We start from the raw sequence: 18,815 nt of genomic DNA on the forward strand, positions 1-18,815 counted from the left end.
CATGTGGTTTTTCCATTTCAGTTCCTTTTCTCTCATTTGTTTGACAGACTTGGACTCTAGTTGCGCTCCAAGTTTAATTTGACATCGTGTTTACACAAAGACACCTTGGTCTTCTATGAATCAGAAATACTCCACTTATTACAGAAAAAACGTTCATAAAATGAAAATAGTACATATAACACGTAAGTGTATATAGTCATGTCATGTTAAGATTTGTATTTGTTTCCAGTTTCCCACATTTTTTTTGTCCACCCAACCCTAATTATTTCCACCTTACTAAGTACACCTTTAGTGCTTCCATAGCAATTAAGAGAGCAAATGAGAGGTTCAAGTTAAAAATTTAACTCTTTAGGGCTTTCATTTGTACTTTGTGATTGTTTCATAACTATTTAAATATATTTTCCGAGTTTAACCTTAGATTTCGTATTTCATATTGCTCCTTTTTAAAGCAGCAAAAAATGTTCATAAAAGCCCCATTCTTGCACATAAGTATGATTGGTTTGTATATAATTACGGCTAAGGTCTCCTTCCTTTACATAACAGAATTTAAAGCGATATTCTGTTGTTTATGCCCGTTCAAGGAAAATAAATAATTTGCCTAATAATTCTATAATAATAAATAATTCTGCATGCTGAATTCGCTTTTATTTTGAAAAGCCGTGACACGGCGGAAGTAAACAGTAATCACGTTACAACCCGGAAGAAATGCCTTTTCTCTGGTTAACATTTGAATAGATGAGAATGACCAATTTAGCTTTTGGAGAAACGGTTAAACGCGATGCTGCTCCTGTTGTGCAGCCTCTCATAGTCGTTTTTGTGTCCTAATCTCTTGGCCTGGAGGTGGAGGCGGTCGACTACGAGCAGCAACGCCCCGATGAGAGCAGGCAGCCCGTCAGAAGGAGAAAAATATCCTCGGTGTGTTTACCAGGCGGTTCAGGGAGGCTGTTTCCCCGCAGTGTGTCGTTAGCTCACCGTGCGGCTGTGCGACTGGTTCTTCAGACGGAGAGGAAACATGGCTGAGCTGCATGTTGTGGAACCTACCGGTGCTGGCACCATAGAGCAGCCCGAGCACCGCGACATCCGGGGCTCGGTGCGCCTGGCGTCGCCCACCCTCATTGTTCCGCCGCGGAGCAGCCAACTCAGCCCGGGTGGGGTGTCAGGCTGCAGCGGCGGCGGCGGCGGAAGGTCTGTGTTTGGGTTCCCGGTGAAGAGCAATCCCAGCTCCCCGTCCGAGCCAGTGGACAAGCCGGGCTCCCGCTGGGTCCGGCTTAACGTCGGTGGTACCTACTTCATTACCACCAAACAGACGCTGTGCAGGGACCCCAAATCTTTCCTGTTCCGCCTGTGTCAGGAAGACCCGGACCTGGACTCTGACAAGGTGAGTGGGACGCCAGAAAAACACAAATACATACAACACAGGTTCACACAGCAAAGGGACGCAAAGAACACAAAAACCATGAACACTAAACTGTAAAAGCACAAATTAAAAAGTGAAAAATCAATTTCCACAGTAGTATCCATCTGCCCTGTACAAAATGTTTATAGACTACTGCAGGTAAAAGCACAAGGACGATACGCTTCAGTTTTAAAAATTTGAATTTTCTAAATTAGTCCCACATTTGCGAGAAAAAATTACACGAAAAATGGCAAATTTTACATTAGCGAACTTCAACGTTAAAGACAAAAAATATGGAAATTTAATAGAAATAAACAAAACAAAACATGGAACTTGCTCCTCTGTTAACATGAAACTTGCTCCTTGGAACCTGTTAATTCTTGCAGGACGAGACAGGAGCATATCTAATCGACAGAGACCCCACGTACTTTGGCCCTATCCTGAATTACCTTCGGCATGGAAAACTGATTATGGATAAGAATCTGGCAGAAGAAGGTAAAAAACAAAAGCATAATGCAGAGCTGTCAGTGAGCAGCATCTCAGACACCAAATAACACATTCATTCGATTTGTGTTTCAGGCGTTCTGGAGGAAGCCGAGTTCTACAACATTGCTTCCCTGGTGAGGCTGGTGAAAGAGAGGATACGGGACAACGAGAACCGGACATCTCAGGTAAACAAAACTAAACCAAAATAAGTCTTAGTGGCTGACTTTCTTCCAGTGCAAATATAACCCAGCTAGCTTGTAAAGTGTTCAAACAAAATGTGTGCCTGCCTGCAGATTGTTGATGCTTTTTCAGTAATGCTCTGCGTGCCTTTGCTGTGTCCCTCAGGGCCCTGTGAAGCATGTGTATCGAGTACTACAGTGCCAAGAGGAGGAACTCACGCAGATGGTCTCAACTATGTCGGACGGTTGGAAGTTTGAGCAGGTGCAGAAAACGCAGCTTTTAAAATATATGTCATCTTTTAGTTCACGCTTTAGTTGATTCAACGCCGCAGTTTTAAGCTCCGCTTGCCCTGAGATGTATGCCAGCACATTGTCAGGTATTTATTTCCACACAGGAAAGACTGGGGTACAAAATGTTTTAATCATGAGCAGGAATGGATACTAAAAGTACTTCATTTGGTCTTGACCTGAATCTGTATGCAGTCGGACTCTGTCACCTTGTAGTTTCCTCTATATTAGTAATCATGTATTATCAATATGAACCTGTATCAATTTTTTTGATCTTCAAAAGATAAAAAAAATCAAAAAGAAAAAGATCTTTGAACCTTATAATGAAGGTAAGTATGAATTAAACCCCTGACATTAGTAATAGCTGTAAATAATTCTAGTCATTGCCACATGTGACTACTCCGCAAAGGTCTGATTATGACTATTTGGTACTTTTAACTTTAATAGAAAATACCACATTTGTTGCATTTATTAAATTTAAAGAGCTAAAATAACACAACTCATTTGCCTTTTTTAAATTACCAACAAACATGACAGAACTAGTAGCACTTTTAGGCCTACTGTGAAGCAGTTGCTATAAAGCTCTGCAGGAAACTTTGAGCTCTATCCATGTTTGTGAAAAATAACCTGAAGGCCTCAGTCACACTCGTCTAGAGACCGATTGGCAAACCCTTGGCATCCTCCAGTTGCTAGGGGCAAATGTTTAATCTTCAACCACCCTCAAGCACCGGCATGTCACAGTTGGTGCTCAACAAAGCCAATGTGGTCACCATAAACAAAGCATAAGCCAGCGGCTTTGGCTGTAAAGGCACACCTGCTTGTCCACAGACTGCTGATTTATTTTGTTTTTGAGTTTCCCCAGTGATTTTAACGTCTTTGGAAACCGTAGCCAGGGTAAGTTAAATAAATAAAAAGTTAAAATTCCAAAATGATATCCATCAAGTCTTTTGTCAAAGCGAGAGTGAGTCACAGGAGTTGAGTTGCAGGGTGGCCATCCTTGCTGTAGGGCAAAGAAAGAGGTCATGAACAGACTAGGGCTGCCACGATTTGTCGACTAGTCACGATTACGTCGACTATCAAAATCGTCGACGACTGATTTAATAGTCGACGTGTAGTTTGAAGCTTTGTAAGATCGAAAAAGACGCAGGAATAATAGCAGGATTTAAGAGTGTAATAACGGACTGAAACAGAAGATGGCAGCACAGCATGTACAAGGATGCCAGCTGCCGTTAAACACCGAAGAAGAAGAAGAAGAAGCAGCTGTGTCCCAGAATTCATAGCGCAGCCCAGCTTAGTTTCCAACAATGGCGGTAGCTAGTTAGTTTTAATATTACTCTTATTATTCTTTCTGGGTCACAAAATAAACGTTTAACATATTTTCAGGCGAGAATGTAGCTGTGTAAACCTCAAATATCGGCTCAGTTTATCAGGACACCACATATTTTCAAAAGTGCTCAGACGTTTTCGGAGACGTCTGTTACCCACTAGCTCGATAGCTAGCCGGGGGCTAGGTCACTAGCGCCGTGAGAACACCGGACTCCCGCAAATTGTTTTCAAACCCACCGCCGTCTTTCGCGACTCAGGTTAAATATATATGAGTCACTTAGATAAATTAAAAATGTTGTTGTTTGGCTTTTTTTTTTTTTAGTATTTTATTTGTTCCTGAGTAAATCGGTTTGGCTGAGATTAAAGTTATAGTTTTTACACAGCTGAATAAACGTCAAGCAGACAGCTGATTATCAGAAGTGTGAGATGCTGGAGAATATACTCCGGTGTCCTGTTATATTTTAGATAGCAAGGAGTTTATTAAACTTTACCGAAACAATCTGCAAATTCCATTAAAATTGAATAAACTATCATCTTGTCTTTATTTTTAGTTAGCACCTTAAAAGCTTAAAGCTGTAAGCTAATGATAGTTATATAAGAGCAGATGCTGCTGGTGCAGTGGATGATGATCTGATTAGTCGACTAATCGCATAAATAATCGGTGACTAGTCGACTATCAAAATAATCGTTTGTGGCAGCCCTAGAACAGACTACAGAAATGCAGTGATATATGTGCTGAAATATCGCCGTAAGTCTATATTGGCAAATAAAATGTCATTTATTAATTGTATCTAATCCCTTTTTTCAGGCTGAGTATTCAAAATAGGAAAACTTAAAATCATTCAGTTGTTTTTTTGTTTTGTTTTTTTATATAATGAATATTTCTTTGTTTGATTAGGGGTTGGGTTTTTTTTTTTATGTTGTTGTTGTTTTTCAGACATTTTCAACAGTTTCTCTAAAACGACAACAACCAAAAGTAAAACGACAACAACCAAAAGTAAAACGACAACAACCAAAAGTAAATAGCATGGTAGAACTAAATTAAATGGGAAAAAACACAAGTTATTGACTGAAAAGGTGCAGAGTGTGAAACGTCTTGGAAAAGTAGGCTCTCTTTTAACTCCGGATCTTTTGTTTCTTTTCCCATCTCCACCCTCAGCTTATAAGCATCGGCTCCTCATATAACTATGGCAATGAGGACCAGGCTGAATTTCTGTGTGTAGTTTCCCGGGAACTCAACAACTCCACTAATGGCATCGTCATTGAGCCCACCGAGAAGGCCAAGGTAAGTCGACATTTCATACCGTTGTTCAGGCTGTCTGAACATCTAACTGCAGCGAAGGACCGTGTTTGTGTATTAAAAGCCAGTTTATAAGCCACAGAAGCTACAGGATCCATGTGTAGGAACCAAAGCTGCACTTGAATCGTCCAAAACACTAAATCCTACTTCCTTTTGCCCATAAGTCTCCCTTGACTCGATAGAAAATGTCACAAGGTCACTAAAAGATCTGAAGAGGTTTTAATGAGCTCAGAGAGAAGCTAACTGCTCTGACGCTAGACTCCTTAATAATGTGGCCAGATGTTGTTGATGTGAGTCTGCTGTGTTAAAACCACAGTGCCCCAAAGATGGGCAAAAAATGAGCGCATCGTGGATACGTCACCCCATGAAATGTTTCATATAAAAGAGGATCACTGGTGGAAAATTATTACTTCATTATCTAGTTTGTAATCTTAAAGAACAGGGAGTGAAACAGCTTATTAAGTGGAATTAAATGCATCCCACAATAAGTTTGTGTTTTTAAATGGATGTTAACGACCGGCAGTGCAGTAAAGCTGTATGCAAGACACTTAATGCGAGATACAGCCTACACAGGTGTCTGGATGTGCTGTTGATTCTTTTCTCTCCGGCATGCTGCCAGCATCCAGCATGCCAACAACCTGGGCTCGGTCAACATCAGTCAGTCTCAGCACGGTGACCTGATGGTTTAGGGTCCATACTTGAATTTCAAATTTAATTCCGATACCCTGGAAAATGATCCATAATCGATGCTATTTTCAATACCAGGGCAAGATTCTTAGCCCATCCTGTGGTAACAGAACTAAGAACTAACAGAAATAATTTTTTTAAAAGCCGGCTACAGCAAAATAATAAGAAACATATTTTTATAATTATTATCTTGTTTACATACAACGTCCACACTGCTCCACCTTGGTCTGTAGCGCTTTACATCCACAGTTTTCACTTCAGGCCTGAAACCATCCTTGACTAAAACCCAGAGACAAAAGCTACTCACAGTGTTGTCTAAGAGATTAAAGTTATGTGCTGGGAACTTAATTTAAAACATCCATTCTCGACATGTTTCATGACATAAAACTTGAATAGTTTATTTTCACTTCCTGCTGAAGAGATGCGCCAACTTCTGCCTTTATTTTAGGTTCAGTGTGTAAAATCTCATATTTTTCAGTTTGGTCAACTGAATTGTGTAATCCTCCCCCTCTCAATTCAAGTGCTTAACCCGAACTACAGTAGATACAACATGGGTAATAAAGGTAGCACTGAAGCACTTTCCTTAGTGTTTGTAGAATTTAATTATACTTCCATTTTACTTGACTCAGTGAGGAACCTTCCTAATGAAAATATTTGACTGTTGGACCATAAACCAGTCCATGCTGGATAAGACTGGGTAGAGTGGACCTTACCACCTCATGTGGCTTCTGTTCATTTGGGTGTTTTTCACAAGCAGCCTCTCTGAAAGTCAAAATGCATCTGTATGAAAAATGCATTTTCTGAAGTTTGAGACCTTCACTTGGTGGAAAGTTCATGTTATACTTTTACCGTAGCTCAGTTTATTGTGCTGTATTAAATACTTAATGTGGAAGCTTACGCTACAACAAATACAGGAGCTAAATATAACCGTATGGATGAGCTCAGCTAGAAATAGTCTGTGTGCTGGCAGCCAGGATGCCACAAAAGTCAAGAACCTTCTGAACTTTACTGACCCGCTGCTGTTGTGTTCAAATCATTTGGTATCGCTTATCTTCGTAGTTCTTACCTGCTTAACAGTGAGTTAACAAGATCTGCAAGATTATTTTCATGTATGCGATCATATCCATGAAATCAGTGCAAAGACTCGGATTTCATTCATTCCTCTTGTGTCTTTTTTATGGAACTGAGTTGGTTTACCAGATGTTATTTATCAATGAAAGCATGTTTTCTCAACTATAAAGCATTATCGACCAAGTATTCATTATAAACTTTTTTTTATAACATGCACTCTTGCAAATGACCAGCAGGGGGCCACTCCTGTAGTCTACGTTGTATACAAGTCTTTCGGGAAAGATTTCTACTTCTCACTTGATCCACTAACTTTCCAAGTAATCTAATGCTGTTAATCATTAGTTTCATATTTTATTAAATCCAACATGCTGCTTGTTTTGAAAATTAGTTCCTGTTTTAGAGAAAAATAGGTGCTAAAGCAGGGTATAATTCAGATTTACAAATCTGTATCAGGATACTGGCGTGCTGCATCCTCAGTTTCACATCCATAATTATGGTGTCCAGGTTTTTCCCTCAGCGAATAACAATTTAAATAATTTCCTATGCTCTGGCTGAAAAAGGGAAGCTAATGCTAAAAGGAAACTCAGATTGCTTTGACTAATTGTTTGTTTTGGACAGATTTTAGCTGGATGAAAACCCCAAGCAGTGATTCTGCATCTGCATTCATTATGAAAAAGTATGCAAGGAATGAAATTTTGTTACAACTGGCTCAACAGAGGATTAAATTATTTTAAAAATATGTTAAATATATCAGTAAAAATACTATAGTGCACTGGATAAAGCAATGGCATAGAGAGTGGAAAGTTGTAAAAAGTGGAGTACAGCACACTGACTGCTGAAATATTTACTGGATTACAACATTTCAGTCTGTCTGACCTTCTCTTTGTTCTCCTAAATGTCTCAGCAAATGTGACACATAGTTTCTGAAGGGAAAAAGCAAAGATTTGAGAATGCTGTCTGTGCAGGAACCTGAACACCACTGCTTTTTATATCAGTTTAATCAGTGTACTAAATTACTTTTATCCTGTGACTTCATCTGGAAAAACGGTTTGCTAACACTGCCTTTTTATTGCAAAAAACCCTCAAAATTCAAAGTGTTGTTTTTTTCCTTGCTTTTTCTTAAACGTCTTGTTTAAATGTTTGAAAGTGATCTTTTTCCTGTCTGCCTTTCGCAGATCCTTCAGGAGCGAGGCTCGCGGATGTGAAGAGATCCTGAGCTTAACAACAGTTTATCAGCAACAACCACGTTGTTGTCGAACATTTTCTTCACTTTTCATAAACCCCCTTCCACCTTTTACTATCATCATCATGATCATCCGCCCCTTCCCTTCTCCTCTGGTGTGCCTTTCCACAGCGGGCGCTGTTGGCGTCCCCCACAATCCTTCAGTGCTACAACGTGACCCAGGCTTGTCGTCTCGTCTCTCCTTCTTCACTTTGGAAGAGAGACGACAGGTTCAGGGCTTTTCCTCGTTGCAGCTTTTTGTTGGACAGTGTGACAGGAGCGCAGGCTACGACGCTGATATTAGCCTCTTGTTGTTCTCAGTTGGACGGACAGAGCTACCAGAAATCATCGTCTCCATCTCCACCTCGATTCTGGATCTCCATCATCGTTATCAGACGGGATATTTCCTCTTGTCTTACACATCTGGCTCTGTTGATTTAGCAGAAACCTCCTCAGGACTCTCAAAGGACATAAAGGAATGAAAACACTCCACTTACTGACCGAGAGAGCATCGACTCCTCTGCAGGTGGAGCCCGAGACGGAGCAGTCGCAGGCGGATGATGCACGGACCGATCACTCATTATGAGCTAACCTGGAGCGGCATCTTTTCCGCGAACCAAGAAGTCTCCAGTGGCTCCTTTTGATCTGTAAGAAAAGAACATACATGACTAAAAAACGGACTTACCTACACTAGTGTACAATTTGTCAAGGCATGTGAGGAATCTATATAAATCTATATAGGCTACATGATGAAATTATATGAAAAATTGAATGCAAATGGTGTAATTATTGATTTCTGTATCATAGTTGTGATATATTTACATATTCTGGTGGTTGAGTCTATTTAAACAATGGAGAAAATATCAGTTTTCCCACCCGTTAACACGGGTGTGAATTTGTGTATGCAGTGCCTCTCTGCTTTCTGTTCATCCTGAAATATCACCAGTTTTTCAGCTGCACGTTTTCTGTAGTGTTCCTCAAAGAAAAAAAGAAGATAACACCGGTAAGTTTTCTCTTAAATATCCAACTTTAAACTATTGCATATCTTAAAATTGTAATTAGGGATAAGGAAAACTACTGTCATTGTCATTTGTCCAAGTAAAGCGTGGCGGAGGTTGGACTGTGGCCAGACTGTATGCTGCCTCAAAACCCTGAAGCACCCCTCTCCTCTCGGGCCTCGTGCTATTCTCTTTGCCAATATTCGCTCACTTTGCAGCTGCCTCTTGTTGCCACACCAAAATGACTGTGTTGTCTTACACTCTGCAGCACTTGTAGCAACCGTGGCGCAAGCTAAACTGTACCGCTCACCGCTTAAAGCCCTGAGATACCTGAGTTTTATACGCTGTGTAAACAACGCTGCCAGCCGGGAAGTGAGTTCAGTTTTCATGAGCTCGAGAGCGAAGCCTTAGTAGTTTGGCTAAAGTGTGTTGTTCTTGTGCTTAACATTATGTTGATATGTTATTGTGCTGTTTTTGACGCTTTCAAAAACACTGCAACAACATAGAAATCTTCTGTACACAGGCCAGGATGTGAGCTTGATTTATACTTCCACACTGTAACAGCTGCTTGGTGGTGAATAATGGAGTATATTACTTTTGCGAACGTAATGCATATAATGGGGTTATGGGGGTTACAGGGCTAATCTAGGAGCAAGTAGCCTGCCTGAATAATTCAGTGTCAGTTGCCTGCTTTTGCTTTTTTTTTTTAGTAAACTATTAGTGGCATAGAAAGAACTGTGTATGCTAACAACAGCTTAGCAAAATTGTAATGCAGAAGTATAAGTCAAGCCTTAATCTGTGCACATGTGCAAGTGAAGTGGCTCGTACTAAAGCGAAAACGGTGATTTGTCAGTTGACAGAAAATAAACGGGGATCTGTTTTGGCCATTTTAGCTCTAGAGTTTTATTCTTGAGCTTTGCATCAGTCACATTTCAGACTAATCCTTATTTGTCCTACATTTGGGCCTTGGTTCAGCCGCTTAGCTCATCCTTGAACTGAAACAAGCTCCTTTAGCTCCCGGATTCTGGACTCTAGTCTGATTGGCTGCCCCTCGTAAAGACAAACTGAACTTTTGGCTCCCTGGGATTACTTGTACATAAGCTCACCTCATTTCATGAAACTTTAACTCAGCTTGATGATAGAACCCACTACTGTAGCACAGTAGGTCCCCTTTAATCTGCCACAATTGGATATCAAGTCACTTATCAAGCAGAAAGGACAACTGATCTTTCAGTTTTCTGCTTTTTCTTTTTCATATTTATGTAAATTAAATATAGTTTGGTTTGGAACTGGATCGGTGCTTCCCTAATTTGTAGTTTATCACATAATGAAAATTTTAAAACATTTCTGGAGTCCAGATGGCTCAAAATGGGTTCATGGGCCTTATCAAAATTGGGTAATTAGTCACATTTATTTTAAAAAGAAAAATCCAATAAAATAGCAAAATACCTTTTTGTACTTCTTAGTCACACATCTCACTTCTTACATTTTAGCTTCAGATGGCCCACCTCTCACCTTTGAGCCTATTTTCAATCCTTTTTACTCAAATAATCAGTAACTGTTCAGCCAGTATTCATTCATTTGCTTATGAGCAAGAAAATCAATTTTACTAACAGGTGATGAAGAAATGCACCTAATTCTCACACTGAAAAGCGATATTCTATTTCTGCTCCATCAGTGACTCACATTTGTTAATTAATTATTATATTTTATTTATTCTGTCAGTGACTAATCATTTCACCATCTGGGGTAAATGCAGCTCGTTCATGTGAGCAACTTGATGCAAAGTTTGAGCCATATTTGCACATATCAGAAGGAAAACTGAGAATCATGTTGTTCACATTTTAATCAAAGCTGAGGAACGCTCTGTCATTATCGCAGACACCTATTACTGGCATTGACCCCTTTGGTAATCCATCCTTTGTATAAAGAATTTATTTGATGCAATCATGTTGTACCAAGCATGGGGAAAAATAATGCATTGTATTGGGGAAAAATGGTACCTTACCTGCTGTTGTTACGCTCCCTGATCAAACTTTGATGTGACTTCCTCTTTGTTGTTGAGAGATATATATATATATATATATATATATATATATATATATATATATATATCTTCACCTATTGAGTGTGTTGTGCTGTTTTCTTCAACAGACCACAGTCATGAGCAGACTTGCTAAAAATACTGCTAAAAATGCCCAAACATGTCATTCAGAAGCACTTTTGTTTCCTCCCTTGTGGTTTTCTTGGCCCATTCGAAGCACCTTGGGTGTTGATTCCCTTCGTTTTTGTCCAGTGTTGTGCCTTTGACCTGTGTTGTGCACAGTTGTACTCCCCTCTTATCATAATGTGCCTCTCATACCTTAAAAAAGCCAGGAGGCACGTATCTGAGGTATCATGTATACTGTGGTCTTTTTATCCTGGTTTTTATTGTTGGTGTTTCCGTAAGAGGCGAACCAAACGGAAACACTACCCTTGGCGTTATTTTATTATATGTAAATTTTACAAATTGCTGCTTTCTTTGTGCCATTGCGTTCCAGCTCAATCCAACCACAATCTCTCACACTCCTGGAGGTTTTACATTTCTGTTGTGGTGATTTGTTGGCATTGTTGGTGGAGTGGACGACAGGAAGTCCAGTCCAAGCTGGTTTCCCTTTTTTTTTTTTTTTTTTTGCTCGTATCTTAGTAAAACTCCAAAAATGCACTTGGCAATTAATTTGATGTCAAACTTATTGTATTGTGGCAGCTTCTTTTCTCCTTGACCTGCATGCTGACGCTACCTACAATGGCCCCACTTTGAAGTGTGTGTAACCAATATTTAAAGCACTTAACGTACCCTTGTGAACCCCGGTTTGGTCTCACCATGGTTGCAGTTTGGTGGTTCCCAACTTGATTTTTTTTTTTTAACTTTCTTTCAATGTTGCTTTTAGCCCAAGAGCTTAGGAGTATCAGTCAGTTTATAGACTGGAAATGTTGGTATTTAAAATGACAAAAGAGGTGATTACTTGGCAAACGTTCAAGTACAGAAGCCTGAAAAAAAAGCATCATCGCAGATATTTTGCTAGTGTCGTTAGCTTCCCATTAATACAACAAAATTTTATCTTTTAATTCATTAAATGTTTAATTCAGCTAAGTTAAAATATAAAAATATTGTAAATAGAACTAAATATATCACAGACTGGTAGGGTGGGAGTTTGGGCTAGCTACTGCTATAAAGGAAAAAGATACACGGGATTTATGAAACAAGAAGAAACATTTTTAATGATAAAACTGTCAATTTAAAGTTTGTTTAGTAGATATTAGCATTTTAAAGCCAAAATTGGAATTCTAATTATTCAGTGTAATGGGTTTAACACATTTTTATTTAAAAAACACACAATCAGAAGATTCTTTTGGAAATATCAATTTTATTGTTAACTGCCACCTCTGTGTTAAGCTAATTAGCTTTTAAGTTCTTGTTAGCATCGAGCTAGCCACACTATCTTCATGTAGTAACTAGCAAAGCTTTAGATTAATTTTTTCCCCCTGAATTTAAATATAATTTAGCTGAAAATAAACAAAACCACCCGATCATCATGAAACAGAATGTTATACAATAATTTATTTTTTAAATTGTCCTGCTCTACAATAATAATGTCAGCGTTTTGTTTAGCCACTGTGAGAGTGTTAGCGTGTTGATGTTAACTCTTTGTTTTATTTCTTGAGGAATTAAATAAACTGTTCAGACAAGCTAAAATGTTTTTAAAAAGTAGAAATATGCAACCAAAAAAGTTGGGAACCTCTGACCGAGCTAAACTTGGCAGTGTGTTTATCTCAATATTTTCTTCAAACCATATTTTCTTTAAACAGAGAAACAACTTTTGACCTGTTTTTGTTTTTTGTTGTTTGTTTTTTTTTTTGGGGGGGGGGGGGGGGTTTTTTTTTTTTTTTTTTTTTTTTTTTTGGGGGGGGGGGGGGTTGTTTGTTTGTTTGTTTTTACGTTCACCTGTGCTAGTTACTCAACAAATAACATGCAATGTTAACAAATCTGCAAAAAATTACTTGTGAAAACATGAGAGCATGCATTGTACTAGAGATGTCGTGTACTGGATTTTGTCTGACCTCTGTGTTAGTGCAAACTAAATGTGATGCATGGTGGTGGGAAGCAGAGGGACGGCATGGCTCTGTGGTTTGTAGGTGTAGATTTTTTTTAAGTGGAACAGTTGGTCTACAAGTCGACGTATTCGCCTACTCACAACTTCTGTTTCTTTGTCGTTTTTGTATCTTTGTCACGTCAATTGATCTTAAAAGTAGAAACAAGAGTTAGCTTTAATCACATATTACCCTACTGATGATATTGCAGACGTTTCCACCCCCATAACCTTGGTTTATATAGCATTTATGTGACCTGCAGGTCAACACAAAACTAAAAAAAAGTTTTTTTTTAATTGATTGATCATTTTGCCAGTTAACCTGTAAACACCTGCATGCGTTTGTGGACATGCACACTTGTACACTCATTTAGACGTATTGATAATGTCACCTATTAACTTACTTTGTGTTCATTTATCAACAGTATTGATGTCAAATGTGAATATTGTTAACTGAGACTGTGGAGAAACGTCTGGAAGCCGACAAAACATTTTGTCTGATTGTTTGTTTCACTTTTATTTATTTTATATTTTCTGAATTTTGTCTACCATGTAACAATTTTAACAAAAACCCAGTCTGGTTTTTATTCATAAAATGTGTCTGTGTTTTAAATTGTGGCTCACTGACTATTTGTTGGTTCCTTTGAGTGTGGAATAAAAAAAATAAACAAAGTGAAGTTCATAACAAAATATACGTTTTGGAAATGTCTGTTTGCAGCCAAATTTGAATTCTAGAGACAAAGCTTTAAGACCTACCACAATATTAAAACCATCTGACTAGCATTATCTAGGTCTTTGTGCCTTTAGAAACACTTTAATCAGTCTGGGTATGGACGTGGAACCACGATCAGTGGTCCCGTGGTGGTGAGTTTCCATCACACTCTAACAACAGTCCTTTGATATGTGGAGTCTGCATGTTGAAGCCTCTGGCTTAGATTTTCACTCATCACTGCCATATATAGCACAAAAGATGGATGAAGCCAATACAGAAGTGCCTTAAACCTGCATTCTATTTAATGACCAGCAGGGACCCTTATAGTTGCAGGAAAACTGCCCTCAGCTCCCTCTCTGTTACCTCAGTAAATACCCTTGTAATGATTTCCATGTGTTAGTCTCCAGTTTCAGGTCATATTGAGCTTCTCATTAGCAAATTATGGTCATCACAGGTGTGAAAAAGTAGGATTGTCCAGTCGAACAACTAGCCAATCAAGTTGTTAGTCAATGAGCTTGTGGTTTCACAGCCTTCCAAAAGCTCAAGATGTTTAGGATCAAAACCGTTACCTTAAGACTTCACAACAGGACTTCACTCACCTATGGGTGGTATCATTGTGGTGGCATCTGAGCCTAGGAGGTTTGGTTATCAAGCTCCATCCATAAACTATAAGTGGATATGATAACTGCTAATTCGTGCTGGACGTACTTCTTAGATGCTATGTACCACACAGGAAGTCATTATATATTTATGAAAAGCAGTGCCAATACTGTGGTGAGATTCAATTCAGTGACTCCATTTAGCACTGCTTTATCCCTTGCAATGAAAGCAGGTATTCCCCCTAACATTAAACCTTAACAACAAACAAACGGGTGTTCAAAGATCACCCACTTGAGAGCTGGTGTGAGTAGTTGTTTGGTGAGTGAAGCCACAACCTCAACTAGAAGTGTGAACACTTTTGGTCTGCAACAATGTTTAGGTGGGTAGCAAAGTTGGAATGCCAGAACTCAAGGTTGTATCAGCTCATTGCTACATTGTATAGCAAACCAGGGGCAGATCTAGATACATTTTCTAGGGTGGCATTGAAATCAGACGGGCTGGATTTTATGTACTGTATAGCCTATACGATGAAGATTCCTTCACAACCACCAAAAAAGCCCCAGCTCAAGCTGCAGCTCTTGCCTCTCCTGAATATGCTGAATTATTTTAGTGGTGTTATGAAGTCTGTCCTTTTTCAGAAAAAAGGAGGACGACATGTACTGATGAAGTACATTTCAAGACAGGACAACATGAAAAAAAAATCAGCAACATTCCAGAAAAACCAAAGTCTCCAGCATTTTGACGCAGCTAAACATCATCTATGGAACAGAAGGGATCAACATGGCAGCTGGAATGACCTCCAAACATAGCTGGACTGGCCATCGGTATGGAAAGGGGAGGCAAGAGGAGGAGAGACCGAGGCGGCCGCCGGTCATAGTGGCAGAGGAACTGAACTTCAGGCAAGAAGTTATGACCTGCAGGCCATCTGTGTCAGATATAAACCAAGTTTAGTTGTAGTTTGTTTTCGTTGTGCTGACTTTTTACAGTGGCTTAGAATAACTGGTACTGCGTACTAGCTAGCATGACGGAGCTGATATACTGCTGGGCGGGTGCTATGAAGTTACTGATAGTAAATTTTATTTTATGCTTAAGGTTAGTTTCTCAAAGTCCTCAAAATCTTAACAAATTGTGCCAATCCTTACATGTTGCACCAGCTGATTTATCATCAAAAGTGGAGAAGTCCGTGACAGAGGAGACAGAAGAGCAGGAGAGAGATGACTTTATGTCATCCATGAGGGATGCATTTGATATGTTTCACATATTATAGCCCAACAAGTTACTTATAGCAATTTAAATACGAGCAATCACTTTTTGGCACAACACCGGCTATTGCAGTTAATAATACAACAGCTTCTTGCCATTTTTTGTGTTTCTTTTTATGGCTGTGTAACTGAGTTCAATTGAAAGCCTGCATGCGCTAGTACCTCTTGCCACAAGTTCCCAGAATCCTTTGCGGTTTTACCCCTGAATGACGTCACATTTTTGGTGGGCCGATTTTTTGTCCATGAGCTGCATGACTGTGCTGAGGTGGGAAATGTGACTGAGACTCGGACTAGACACTAGGGGGGGGGCAATCTAACCTTGCAAGTCTAATAGATTATTTTAAAGCTTAGAATATTAGTAACAGAAACTGAAAACATGCACATAAATTAAAATGCTGGATTTAATGACACTAAACCCAAAACAAAAAACATCAAAGTGTGATGTGTAATTGTTCTAAGAAGTGTCAATATACAAAATAGGATGAACTGAAAGCGTTTTCAGATTTTTTCCTCAGTTTTTTTTTATTTTGAAATAATTGCACTTTGGGTTCCTGCAACTGTGAATTTCTTAGCCCCATGTTGGCTTCTGCTGTTTTAATGCATTGCAATAGAACAGCATGTAAATGTTGGAGGGTCAAAATGTAGGACTGTGACAATGGACCTTGGTTCAAGCAATATCCCTGTCACTGAAATCTATCAGCAACGTTTAAATGGTGCCTTATTAGTTTTTAACGAATTTAGAAATCCTGATTTGATTTTTTTCTTTAGAGCTAAAGATTGCAATCCTGTACTTATATATTAAAGAAGTGAACTTCAATTCTTAGAAAATAAATTACTTGAATTTGTGCATTTTACCACAGATGGCCTTTGCTACAGGGAATGAATATCAGTTCTGTTAATCATCAGCTGATTTATTAGGTCAGATCTTGTAATATTTCTTTATACCTTAATCATTTGTAACTCTGGTTTTGCACATTATAGCAACATAATTGTCTTGTTGATCCTGCCAGACTATTGCTGAACATTAACATTACCAGCAATTGCTATTCCAGTGTTCTATATATGTAATATGACCTGAGGGAAAAATCCAAGACAAATAGGAGGAGCCAAGTCTAAAGCCACGGTCTTCTCTCGACTTTCTGACCAAGCACATTGGTATTGAGTTTTTATGGCACATAATAAACTGTTTACTATTTGGGTGTGGCATCATTTGTCTCTAGGATTCCTTGAACGACAGAAAAGGTCTTTTTAGGAATCGTAGAATTAACTTGAAATAACAACTATTTAATAATAAATTTTGAACACTTATACTTTGAGCACTTTTGTCTTTTCACAACAAAACACAACACGACAGATGCCATCCCACAGCAGCGTGTGACCAAGCTGGTGAAAGGAAGCATTAGGAGGAGGTGCCAGGCTATTGTGGCTGTGTATGGCTCTTCCACGTGCTACTAAAGCTCCAATTTGTTAAAGGAATACATTGATAAATTGCCCATATGTCATATTGATCATTTAAAAAAATGAAAGAAATACCTTGTGTTCAATATGATGTGTTCAAGATGGTTACCTCACATCTTAAAATGAAAAGCCTGGTCTTGTACCCCTGTCTTTCTGCAACATAAAGACATTTTCCCAACGACACCACCAATCAGCTCAATAATAACCACAATCGTTTTACAGACGTGACATTATGTACAGCTACTCTCAGTACCATTGATATTTATTTAGAGCATTAATTAATGTTTCAATCTTAAATATTATCAACCTATCTCTAATAATTGTACCACAGGCCTTCAAGGTGGTAGTTAAACTGTTACTTAAAAAGCCATCACTGACCCAGCTGTCTTAGCCAACTCATCATCTGCAGAGGAACTGAAGAGTTTCAGTCAGGTTTCAGAGCTCATCACAGCACAGAAACGGCTTTAGTGAAGGTTACAAATGATCTTCTTATGGCTTCTTACAGTGGACATATCTCTGTGCGTGTCCTGCTTGACCTCAGTGCTGTGTTCATTACCTTCAACCATAACATTTTATTAGAGCAGAGATTAGATTATGACATTTTAAAGGTATTAAAGGTAATGCAATGCAGTGGTTTGAATCATACCTATCTGATAGACTCCAATTTGTTAATGTAAATGGAGAGTCCTCTTTACACATTAAGGTTAATTATTGTACTCAGCCCTATACATCTTGGAGATATGGTTTCTCACACTGTGAACCTTTGAGCCATTTTTGACCAGGATACGTTTTTTAAATGCACATATTAAACAAATATGTAGGATTGCTTTCTTCCATTTGCCCAATATGTCTAATATCTTTAAAACCCCTAACCGTACAATATCCTTTCTCAGAGTCATTCCAGAAAAATAGTTCATGGATTTATTTTTAGGCTGGACGACTGTAATTTGTTATTATCAGGATGTCCTAAAAAATCCCTGGAAAACCTTCAGTTGATCCAAAATGCTGAAGCACTTGTACATACAGGGACTAGAAGGAGAGAGCAGATTTATTCTATATTGGCTTCCCTTCATTGGCTCCCTCTTAAATCTAGAATCAAATTCAAAATCCTGCTCCTCACATATAAGGTCTTGAATAATCAGGCCCCAACTTGTAGTTCCTAGAGCAGGAATGTCCAACTCCAGTCCTGGAGAGCTACTGTCCTGCATTTTTAGATGCCTCCCTACTCCAACACAGCTGAATAAAATGGTTGGATTACCTCTTCAGCATGCCATCAAGTTGGGCAAAGGCCTAATAACAAGTATTCATTTGATTCAGGTGTGTCAGAAGAAGGATGCGCGTAAAAGCTGTAATACAGTAGCTCTCGGGGACTGGAGTTGGACACCCCTGTTTTCAGGCTCCTTTTTTGTGGAACCAGCTTCCAATTTGGATTCAGGACACAGATACTATCTCTACTTTTAAGATTAGCCTTAAAACTTTTCTTTTTGCTAAAGCATATAGGGCTGATCAGGTGGCTGTAGCTCAGGTGGCAGAGCAGGTCAGCCACTAATCAGAAGGTCAGTGGTTCGATCCCAGGCTGCCTCCTGGCTGCATGCCAAATATCCTTGGGCAAGATACTACTGGTGGTGGTCAGAGGGCCCGGTGGCGCTTGTGTCCGGCAGCCTCGCCTCTGTCAGTGTGCCCCAGGGCAGCTGTGGCTA

General features: G+C 39.1%; 1 protein-coding gene across 1 annotated transcript; it reads left to right on the forward strand.

Annotated features, from left to right (window-relative positions):
• The first annotated feature begins 670 nt into the window (after positions 1 to 670).
• On the forward strand, positions 671 to 11,028 carry kctd2 (potassium channel tetramerization domain containing 2). The gene is made up of 6 exons (XM_005913738.3): positions 671 to 1,378; positions 1,783 to 1,891; positions 1,976 to 2,067; positions 2,228 to 2,323; positions 4,835 to 4,960; positions 7,909 to 11,028. The coding sequence occupies exons 1-6, from the start codon at positions 1,013 to 1,015 to the stop codon at positions 7,936 to 7,938; spliced, it is 819 nt and encodes a 272-aa protein (XP_005913800.1). The 5' UTR covers positions 671 to 1,012; the 3' UTR covers positions 7,939 to 11,028.
• The last annotated feature ends 7,787 nt before the right edge of the window (positions 11,029 to 18,815 follow it).

The sequence above is a fragment of the Haplochromis burtoni genome, unplaced genomic scaffold (genome assembly GCF_018398535.1).
Source record: "Haplochromis burtoni strain Fernald_Lab_line unplaced genomic scaffold, NCSU_Asbu1 Contig_6, whole genome shotgun sequence".
Classification (NCBI taxonomy): domain Eukaryota; kingdom Metazoa; phylum Chordata; class Actinopteri; order Cichliformes; family Cichlidae; genus Haplochromis; species Haplochromis burtoni.